The following is a 12138-nucleotide window of genomic DNA, read 5'->3' as shown; positions in this document are numbered from 1 at the left end:
TTAGAATTAAGATCAATATATCAATATTCAGAATGGGCTCAAACACCATCAAAATTCCTAGCTAGACTAATTAACATAAAAAGTGGACCTCCTAGGATCAAAGAAATAAAATATGAAGGACAGGTGAAACATAAAGATCAAGATATAGTGGACGCTTTTGAAGATATTTATAAGAAATTATACAATATACCCTTATCATCTACAGACAGATTTGAGGATTTTATACATAATATAAACTTTCCACAAATTACAGAAGAACAAAGGAAACTCTTAAAATCACCGTTACATTTAAAAGAGACAAAAGCTGCAATAAACTAAAATTAGGTAAATCCCCTGGGCCTGATGGATACACATCAGATTTTTATAAGTTATTCATGGAACCTATCTCTAAAGTGTTATTAAAAGTTTTCAACTATATAATACAATATGGTATAACAGACAAAGACAGTGTTGATTCTTAAACCTCATTCTGACCCAACAGATCCAGCAAATTATAGACCAATAGCCCTCATAAACACTGACCTTAAGATATTAGCCCATGTTATAGCAAATAGACTTAAGAACTCCCCTCTATTACTTCCCAACAACAAATGGGCTTTATGACAAACAGGCAAACAAGTGACAACACCCTCCTTTTACATACCATTGTAAGATTACTTAATAGGGATAAATGCCCCAGATATGCCCTTACAGTAGATGCAACTAAAGCTTTTGATAAAGTAAACTTACACTTTCTCTTTAATATACTGCCTTTATATGGTTTTCCTCAAGCATTCATTAAAATGATCCAGGTTCTGTATCTGAAAGCTTCTACCACTATACAGGTAAATAAACTTATAACTAACCCTACACTCTTATCCAATGGTACAAGACAAGGATGTCCTCTTTCGCCATACCTATTTAAACTTTATCTAGAACCCCTCCTTCTGTTTATTTCACAAAAAAACTTTCATCATATTCCCAGAATCCACAATACAAATTTTATATACTCGGCCTTTGCTGATGACTTAAATATAGACTTCCATCTCCCCACTACTGACCTCCCAAAAATACTTAAAGTTATTGATGAGTTCTCGGTAGTTTCAAATTATAATTTAAATTTAAACAAGTCACACATATTTCCCCTCAATCCTACAGGGCATAAAGAATTGTACTTTCCTATGAGTGAGATCAAAATAAACTACCAGATAAAATATCTAGGAATAATATTTACTTCAGACTTCAAATATATTATAAACAATAACCTATTAACTACATGGACTAGTATTCAAAACAATATGGATAGATGGAAGAACATCAATATGTCTCTACTGTCAAAAGCTAGTGTTGTCAAGATGAATTTTCTACCAAGAAAACTCTTTCAATTAAATGCTACCTTTTCAAATATTCCCCAAAACTTCTTCCTTGCCATGGAAAAAGCTATATCAAGATTCTTATGGTATCCCAAATCTACCAGAATTAAATATGCAAAACTTGTACTCGCCAAAGATAAGAGGGGAATGGGGTTACCTGATTTTAAGCTTTACTATAGTATAATTACTGTATACAGACTAATACAAATAATAAACTATGACTCATATATAAATACTTGGACACCCCAGTGGACCAAAATCTGGTATGAACAGTTGAAATCCCTTGGCTGTAATATCAAATCCTTACCATTCTTGAATTTAAACCAGGCTAGCATATACACGAAGAATTTACACCCACTAATTAAAAACAGGATTCTTATAACACAAAAACTATTTAAATCATTGCAATTAGCTGACGCTTTTGCCCTTATACAACCATTACATCTAAATCCTAATTTACTAATAAATAATAAACTAGTAAATCTAACAAACTACCCCCTGATAAAAGACTACACAATATGGGATATATACCAATGGAAAGACTCTAACACGGAGCAAATGAGACAAACTCAAACTTCCTATGAAATATAGTATTATCCTTAACCAACTTCATCATCTTATAAATGCTAAATTCTCACAAATACACACTGACTTACAGAACATAGATTTAGTTAAATTAATACTGGAAAATCTTGAGATTAAAGGGAAAACAATTTCTAGGTCTTATAAAATTGTAATGAGTGCAAAACATCGGAATTCTTTATTATTTTCAAGCTATTGGCAAATGAAAAATCAATCACTGACTGAAGAAAATAAGAAAATAGCCATTGAAAATACAATCAAATTCATTCCTTTCAAGAAGCTGTTATATACACAAATTATGGTAAATAACAATCTATATTATACCTTATCTAAATTAAATAAATTCAATCCTAACTTTTCGCCTATATGTCCCCATTGTCCGGATCAAACAGCTGATATTTTACATGTCATGTGGAACTGTACTAAGATACACAACTTATGGTGTTCCTTGAGAGTAAGATTAGAGAAGATGGGATATGAAAAATCAACCCTTACTTGGGAGACAGCTATATTGTACATTAATATCAATCAACTCCCAAAAATATTAAAACATGTCTTTATTACGATGTGTGCCCTTATTAAATTCTTTATTACAAAGAATTGGAATGTCATGTCACCAATTACATGGGAAAATTTTAGCAATCTTGCTATCAAACATATCTCATCTCACAAATTAATTTATTCAAAAACAAAAAACAAATGCTATTACCAAAAATATTGGGGTTACTTGCTAGATATAATTCTTGACAAATAAAACTTGCTTACAAATTGTCATGAAAAGCTAACCTTTAAATAAGAAATGAATGTAGTATAACCAGTCTTTCTTGCATCTTCTCCCTTTTCTTAGTATATGCGTAACTAGATATTTTCCCTAAACATACAAATAAATGGTTAAATTTCTATTTTTACTTTATATATAGACTATCCCCATTCTAACTATCCCTTATGAGACCAAATGAACATAAGAATTCTCATACTTTACTTGACGTTGTAGTGGCTTCTTGTGTATATATTGGGTTTACTATCAAAATTTCGAACCACACTCTGTCGACTGTACTATCGAACACGGAAGTTCGAAAACGGGAATGTCGAAGTAAAAAAAAAAACAATCTAGGAATGGGTTTTAACATGGGTCGAGGTAGGGGAGATGTTTGTAGTTCGGAATAATACTGAACACCTACCTCGACCCATGTTAAAACCCATTCCTAGATTGTTTTTTGACTTTGACATTCCCGTTTTCGAACTTCCGTGTTTGACGATAGTACAGTCGGAGTGCAGTTCGAAATTTTGATAGTAAACCGTATATTGTATATGTACATATATATATATATATATATATATATATATATATAATTTTCTCAGAACGAGATTGTTGTCTGTGTTCTTTAGATAGGTATTTGTATTGTTTATTTGTGTTTTTGAGTTACCATATTGTTATTATTTGAAAAAAGAAAATTGAAATAAAGAGATTTTGGGGGAAAAAAAAAGAACTACCTATTTATTTATTTTTGTAAGGAAAACAATAACAAGGAAAAAGGACAGGAACACCTGTACACACAAACTAACAACAGCCTAACCGAACTCTAGGAACAGACAAAACACCAACCTAAACTACAACGAACCAACAAACCTAACCACAAGAAACGCCAAAAGGGCAGAGAACATCCAAATAGCACCAGAAATTCTGTAGCAGAAAAGAATACCAGGTAGAGCTTGTCGATCGCTCTGCAGTCTCTCAAGATGGAAAAAGATATCCGAGATGCAAGAGGGTGCACTGTATTATGGGCAGAAGCACCGCTCTGGAATCAAAGTCTCTGAAAGAAGGCTGGCATTGGATCCAGGTCTGATCTGATAAACCACAGGGTGACTTGGACAGAAATGACAATATTGGATAAATACTTGATCCTTGTCGGCATGAACTACTGCTTCTCACTTTTCTTGATGCATCATCAGTGCAAACTGAAAGATGCCTGGTATTGCGTAGTTATCCTGTGTCAACCTGACTTTCAAATGTAGTTAGAAAAACACACTTTAAAAATACAGATGTACACAACACTCATGCACAACAGCAATATTATTTGAAAAGTGGCAACCCATTTTTTAACAACTCTTACAACATATTGAATCTCAAATTTTCTGTGAATGCACACACTAAAAACAGCAATTCACACATGCAATGATGGTGCTCTGTTAAACCAATGTTAAATGCTGGCAAGCAAGTCATACCATCATACCATAACAAGAAGCTTCACTATGCACTTTTTTTTTGGGGGGGGGGGGCTATCATAATATGTAACGAATATAAAAAATAAATACAAATTTACAGAAACTTAAAGAAAAAATTGCTGACAGTCAGGCCTTGTGTTAAAGTCCTATAAATCACAAAGAGTTGGACTCAATTAAACAGCAAAACCATCAGATACAAACTCAGACCATAACAAGAAATGTACACGAACATGAAATATTTGCTAAATGCAAGATCAATGGATTATTATTCCCTTTGCTTATGAAAAAGCTGTCTTTTGCTAATGGTTGTGACAGTATGATGGCAATCCTGGCAAAACATTTCAGATGGCAAAAAATTATCCCAGAGTAATATGATGTTATAACAACTGGCTAGCCCACACAATGAAAAAACATCAAGGAAACAACGTAAATTATGCTAAGCTTATATTCACAATTTTTAGCTTTGGCGATGTAGTCTGACAACTAGACAGGTAACAAAAGTAAAAATCTTACCTTAGAATTCCACTTGTCATAAGGATAAACATCCAAGTAGTTTCTAGCTATGATCATCAGACCATGGACCACAAACCTTTCTTTAGCAATATCTATCTCAACTGTAGTTTCCTGTCCTTGTGCATCTTGGGAACAGCAGGCTAAGAAATGTCGGACAATGAATTCATACAAACGCTGATCATTCCCCTAAAAAAAATTTATGTTATTTTTAAGAAACGGAACACATCCCATTTACTATATTTAGACTAAACATATTTTTCAGTAAAAGTAATTCAGGAAGCTAACTAACATTTTGCTTCCAAATAAAAATATATCATGAAAAAGAAAACACACACACAATTAGTGAAGAGGAGATGGAAATCTCCTAGAAGCTGAAACGTATAAACAAACTATACCTCACACTCTCAATATATACAACATACTATACAAAACAGGAAAAATTAGTGAACCTCTGTAAAAGGACTATAATAAAAATTTCTTAGTCTGCTGCACTGGAGGGCAGTATGAACCTAGAATGTGTTTGGGCTCAAGGCAAGGGAACAGTACAAGTCTTTAGAATGGTTCAGACATGAGAGACACAGCACAGAATGGATAAGACATATTTAAGCAGCAGTGTGTAAAATGTTTTCATGAGATTTTAGAAATGCCTCCCTCTCATTTTCTTGGACATGTTTATCTACAAGCTGAAACTCTCAACTTTTTTCATTGTATATCTGTTTAAAAACAAAAATTGCATACCGATAAAATAGGATTCTGTGATCTGAAATTCATTAACTAACCTGAAATAGCTGCAAAAGCTATTCAAAATTCACGAGATGCTCTGCCTACAGATGGGGTTTCTCCTCAGGGTAGCTATAGAGACAGACACCTCCAGTTTTGGGGTCTAAGTCCAGATAGCACAGCATGGCAGGGTTCTTAAGGTCCTGTTCAACTTTCTATGGTACAGTGCCCGATTATCCCAATATGCAATCAGTGCATAACCAATAATCAACTCAAGGGAGGACCATCTCAGAAGATTACTGATGAGATTGATAGGTAGCTTGAGGTTTCTTCAAGTGCATCCTAACGCATCCTAATCATATGGTCCATCCAATCCAACCAATGGGTCAGAATCCCAAGCTACCTTTTAGCCTAGGTAGAATCATGTTTTGAGACCTCCAATATTAGTGCCACCAAGGAAGCCCTGGATCTAGATACAACAACCAGCTTATAATGTTTAATACAGATATGCAACATTGATCAGGTTGCTGCAGCACAAATTTCATCCACGGAGAAATTCTTAAAGGCCGTGGAAGTAAAAACAGATCTTGTAGAATGCACTTTCTGTTTTATTGGCAAAGACTTGCTGTGAGACGTGTACACAAAAAAATGCAGTCTGATAGCCATCTGGACAGGGAAAGTTTGGAAATTGTCTTCTCCAGTTTGTTAAGGGCAAAGGACGCAAAACACTGTGTATCCTTTCTAAACAGACCCCACTGTTTAAATATAGGATCACCAAAAGAACTCCTGGACAAAGTAACAGGAGCAGTACTTTGAAAATTAACATCTTCAATTTGGATACTCTTAGGCATTTCTTCAGCCTAGACAGATTTAGAAAATGCCTCTTTAAAAGGGAAAGCTTGAAATAAAATGTCATTCCTTGTTACAGCAGGGGAACATTTTGTATGACTCATATAAAGAAGAGCCAAAACTGGCTCTGACAGTTCCTTCTGACTTAGGTGGTTCAACGTTACTCCTAGGAAGGGAGGAAAGGCTCTAAAGTCTATCACACAGCCCAATTAAATTATTTCACCTGTATGCCTGCAGTTAAGGAATCTCAAATGCATTTGATAAGGGAAAGACGCTACCAAGGATGTGGGAACAGGAACAGTACTACCTACTGGTATTATTTTTAAACAAGAAACATCGTTATTAAATTATCACTTATGACATAGACAATCATACATTTATATAAATGAAAACAAACCAAAATGACACAATTTTAGTTGCAAACATTATACATCACTTACCTATCCAATCATTGTCAGTTAAACATTACATAGCTCATTCACATCCTGCCTGCTTTTAAACCTAATCTGTCCTCTGCATGTATTGTTCCCACAATTCCCATTTTTTTCTATTTAATTTGCTCCTACCATTTTCTAAAGATCCCAAATCCAGTTGTTTCTGTTATTATATTATTTTACAGTTGGATTACACTTTGATTTCTATTTTATAGTAACTGCTTTTTGGCAGCCACCATAATTAAACTTAGCAAAGTCTTACTATGTCTAGGCAATTCTAATTCTGTATCATACCTAAAAAAAATAATTTCCTTAGTTACGCCAATTTGCTCAGTTAGCATCTCTGACAGAGTAGTTTGCAGGGAAGCTTTAAAAGTCTGGCAACCCCTTACACTCCTAGAAAGTATGTTCCCAATTACCTACTTCTTTCTCATCATACCTCCAACATTTGCTGTCTACTTGGGGAAAAATTCTTTGGAGTCTACTAGCGGTATAAAAATACCTATGTAAACACTTCCAAAGATCTTAAATCTTCTACACTTTGTTGTATATTTGGGAGACATACATATAGCTCCCCATTGTTTCTTTGTGAATTGTGTTTCCAATCTCTCCTCCCAATCCTTTCTAACCTCTTCTGTCTGATTCTTATAGTTATCATGCAACATGTTGTATGCTCTGCTAATTATTCATTTTTTTAACAGCAGCTTCTGTTCTAGATTCTATTAAAAACTCAACCAGTGCTGGTCTTTCACTTAGGATCCTCCGATTTCTTTCTCTTTGCCTATACTCTGACATCAATCTTGGATAGAGAAGGCAGTCTCTAGCCTGCAGTCCAAATAAATTCTTGGCCTCTTCACATTCTATTACCTTTCCCTCTCTAATTATTTGCTACCAATACATTTGTTCTTTTACCAGTTTTCTCCGATAAAGTCTAGTCCCCTCTTGCCTAGTTGTCTGTATTCCTAATTGCAGTCATCGCTATCAGCAGACTATCTTTTCTCCATTGCCGTGTAGGCTTAGTTCTTAGAATACTTCCTGCTACTTTACAAATATACTATTCTGCATGGTTATTTTTATTCTTCCGAAGAATCTGCATCCAAAATCCCAGTCTCTCCTTGTTTCATGAGCTTCCCTCTCTTTCATCATCATCCTTTTCCACTTTGAATTATAGCTTTCTGCTTGTGCTATGTACAAGAGCCTTAACTGTGTAGCTCTGAAATACCCCTTCAAATCGGGTAATCCTAAACCTTCTTGTTTTATTCGAAGAATCTGCTTATTCCACTTAACTCTTGCTGTCTTCCCCTCCCAGATAAAATATTTCAGTTTATTAATTGCTATCCATAACCTCACCTCTGATTGAAAAAAACTATGCCTGACCTTTGTATAAAACTAAAGGGACTAAACATTTTAACTGCTTATTTCTTGCTATCCATATCTTTATAACAGAGCTTCCAATTTCTCAGTTTTTATATTATCTTTTGTTTAGTCTCTTCCCACATATCCTTAGCTGCAACACCAAAATCCTTTTCAATCCATACTCCTAAGTACTTCATTTTTTCATGTCCCAATAAATATGGATATTGCTGAACCAATTTGTGTGTGGGTACACAATTTACAGCTATTGCCTTTGTTTTAGCTTCATTAATTTTGTATCTCAAAAACTGCCTCAAAATGTTTCATAACACTGAAATGTCCTTTTCTGGTTTTATTAGGTATAAAATAATATCATCTGCAAATAGAGCCAGCTTTTCTTGACTACCATACCAATTATATCCTTGAATTACTGAGTCCCTTATTTTCTTTGCCAAAGGTTCTACATATAAAGAGGACACCTCTGCCTGGTTCCTCTACTCAAACAGAAATTATCATCACAAACTCCCAGTTTACTCTGTCAAATGCTTTCTCTGCATTAAGACCCACCAACAACAGTGATATTTTCTTACATTCTGCTTCCTTCTGGATTGTCAATGTTTGGTTAATGTTGCCATATGTTTGCCTCCCCTCCACAAAAGTACAATGATCAGTATCTATCAATTTTGGCATCACCTTTGCCATTCATTTAGCCATTACAGATAAACACTTTATAATCATGGCTTAGGACTGAAATGGGCCTGTATGATGCTGAATCTTATGGGTCTTTACTCTCTTTAGGTATTACAGAAACCACCAATTTCTTCCAAGATGTTGGTGCTTCTCCTTCTCTTAAAATACTGTTAAAAAAAACCCTTCAGATCTTTATCAGTTTTTTTCCCTCCTAGCTTCCAAACGTCCACAGGAATACTATCTACTCCTGGAGACTTCCTGTGTATTGGTAATACATCAACATTTTTATCTCGCCTCCTCCTATCCCAAGTGTTAGTAATTGCGACTCGTCTACCTCCAACCTTGGCATATTTAATTCTTCTATGAACATTTCCATTTCTACCTTTTCTTGATTTCCACATTTCTCCGCTTTATACAGACTTTTATAAAATTTCCAAAATATTTCTAGTACCTCTACAGGATCTCGTTATCTTCCTTGTTCTACGCTTCCTAAGCTTGGCGACCACCCCTTCTACTTTCTGTTGCCGGAGTCATTGCACTAAATGTTGTGTTCTGGGGTTATTATCAAAAAACAGTTGCTTAACAGCAATCTATCTAAACTCAAGCATACTATTGAGATAATCCCTTATTTTCTGTTTAGCATTCTGCAATAACTCCGCTTGTTCTGTGAGATTCCCTCCTACTCTGCAATACTTTAACATTTGTCAGTCCCTCCAAATAATTCTTGTTACTTCTTAACCATCTCTCTCTCTCCTATTTCCACCCTACTTTTGAACACCAATTTAATTTTATCTCAATTCCTAGCTATATTTTCAGAAGTAATTTATATCTTCTCTAATAACTCCCGAATAATTTCCCCTACCCATTCCTTACATTTCTCTCTTTTCAACAGATAGGTGGGTAAGTGCCAGTGTCTCAGTTTTATTTCATTACCCTGCATTTTTGTTTTCTTGTTGGTATGTGATCTGAAACAGTTATTGGATGAATATCAAAACTTTCAATTAAATGCACATGTTCCTGTGGATTGTAAGTTCTGTCTAGATTAGCCTAGTTTTTGTATCTTGGAGAATAATACGTAAATTCACTCCAAACTACTACTACTGAATTCACATCCCAAGTCAAATATTTTCAGAAATTTCTTCAAAAATCTACCTTCATTTGTTATATTTTCCTTTCTGGTCCCCCCAGTCATATCTTCTCTGCTGCAAATCAAATTCCAGTCCCTACCTATCGGTATCCTTCCCTGCTGAAAGTTGATTATTTCTCCCAGAATCTTCTTAAGTTCCACTATAGCAGTTTTAAGTGGAATATAAATACATGCCAGTATAATCCTCTTCCCTTGCCAGTAGGCACTTAGTACTACAAATCTACCATTATTATCATTGTTATCCTTTTCTATCACTATTGGTTCTACTCTTGCAATTAATATAAGTACTCTCTTCTTTTGCCCCAGGTATTCCACTGAATATCTGTCCTGAAAACCTTCCTTTATCAAGTCCATATGTTCAGTTCTTTCCAAATGTTTCTCCTGTAGCACAGCTATTTATACTCTACATTTTTAATACAGTTCACTACTCTTTTTGTATATATCTGTGAGACCACTTAAATACAATATAAAAACCATCAATATGTTGAAAAGTTATTATTTGCACCTTTTATGTGTAACAGCTATTTGGTTAAGTAACTAGTTCCAGCTTTTGTGTTACATGCATACACTGTTTGGCAGGCTGATCTTTTACACAGTTGTTTCTTGTCATGTCCATTTCATTCTAGGTCATATCTTACAAAACATTTTGTTTTACTGAAAGCCATCAGATAAAAAAATATACCCCTAAAACCTATTTAGCTTATCTTCAAATACTGAAGTTTTACCTCCCTAATAGCAACAATTCTCCCAAGGTGACAGCCACACTCAGACTTCGGTTAACCTAAAAGGAGGTTTATTTATGCTAAGACACATGGTGCAGCCTATGCTTCTACTAAGTGATGTCTGGTTTTGTCTTATCTTTATTGCTCTCCCAGATTGGGAAAACACATGAATGCTTTCAGAAAGCATTATTTCCCTAGCCACTGAAAGAAAGAAGTACTCTGGCTTTTATTATTCTTTATCAGATTGTCTCCATGGATACATGAGAACCAGTTACAGAGTTGCATCTACAAGCATTTATTTATTTGCTAAAGGAAAGATTTATTATACTCAACTTTCTTTTTTATTCATTTGCTTTCTCTTAAAACTTGTTACTAGATCAAACCAAGAGCCCTAATCAAGTCATTCCCCTATGCAAGAATGAGAAAAAGCATATATTTTTTTCTTGCATCTTATTCTTTGACCAGACTTTTCTTTTATGTCACGCTGCCTACATTTCTTAAAACTGAACAGGGGGAAAGAGAAAAAACAGAAAAAAAGCAGGGGGCACCTGTTTACTTTAGTATCCCCATTACTCTACCTACTGGTATCTTGAGGATTGGGGCATTTCCCCCTCTTTCTGCCTTCCTATCAAACTTTGCCTCTGCTGCATCCCCAGGCCTGCTTCTTTTCAACAACCCTTTTTGTTTTTACGGTTTCACATTGGATTGTTTCCTATAAAAGGGTCACTATTTGCTAGAGCAAGTTGTACTATACCTGAAAATGGGCTGCTGAAATAATTTATTAGCCTGGTTTTGTGTTGTCTTCCAATTTCAAAAAGGTTTCCTGGGAATTCAGCAGAGGAACTGTACAGGGGTGTTCATGTTCTACTTCACTATTTGCCTTATACTCTGTCAGCCATTGGCAAAAAAATAAATAAATAAATAAGGGACTCAAATTCAAGCATAAAACTGGTATTCTATTCCAAAAAAATTCACCTTATTTGTAGACGATATTATACTTCCGCTGTGGCGACCCCTGACCGGGATAAGCCGAAAGACACAACATTATACTTTTATGGATTTATAAACTGCAAAATATCTCAGTGCTGTGGAACATTTTGTGACAGCTTCAAAATTCTTTAGAACACTAAATAAAGATAAAACAAAGGCTACAGCAGTAAACTAAGTTCTCACATATGAACTGGTTCAGCATACCCATATTTATGGGGACATAAGACAAAGTACTTAACTGTTTGGATTAAAAATCATTCTACTATGGCAGCTAGAAATTTGTGGGAAAATACTAAACAAAATGATAATACAAAAATTGAGAAGTTGGAAGCTTTTGACTAAGGATATGGACAGTAAGGCAGGTACAAGCAGTGAAAATGTTTCTAGACCCTTTAGTATTGTATACTGGTCAGGCATATTTTTATCAACTGTATGAGAAGTTGTGGACCATAATTAATAAATAATTGAATTAATTGATTTGGGAGGGGAAAAGGACAAGAGTTAAGTGAGATAAGCTGTTGCTTCCCACAGAATAAGGTAGTTTAGGACTGCCAGAATTG

The 12138-nt window shown here is 34.8% G+C and overlaps 1 protein-coding gene across 3 annotated transcripts in view; it reads right to left on the bottom strand.

Annotated features, from left to right (window-relative positions):
• TOP3A (DNA topoisomerase III alpha) overlaps positions 1–12138 on the bottom strand; it is a 1120433-nt gene that overhangs the window by 449233 nt on the left and 659062 nt on the right. For all 3 annotated transcript variants that reach the window (XM_044089591.1, XM_044089590.1, XM_044089593.1), the window contains one exon: positions 4674–4859. In XM_044089591.1, the coding sequence (XP_043945526.1) occupies positions 4674–4859 (186 nt within the window). The remainder of the gene's footprint in view (positions 1–4673; positions 4860–12138) is intronic.

The sequence above is a fragment of the Protopterus annectens genome, chromosome 12.part0, assembly GCF_019279795.1.
Source record: "Protopterus annectens isolate FY-2018-M chromosome 12.part0, PAN1.0, whole genome shotgun sequence".
NCBI classification, from domain to species: Eukaryota; Metazoa; Chordata; order Ceratodontiformes; family Protopteridae; genus Protopterus; species Protopterus annectens.
Note: the sequence above shows the minus strand (reverse complement) of the source record. Positions and strands in the feature narration are given on the sequence as shown.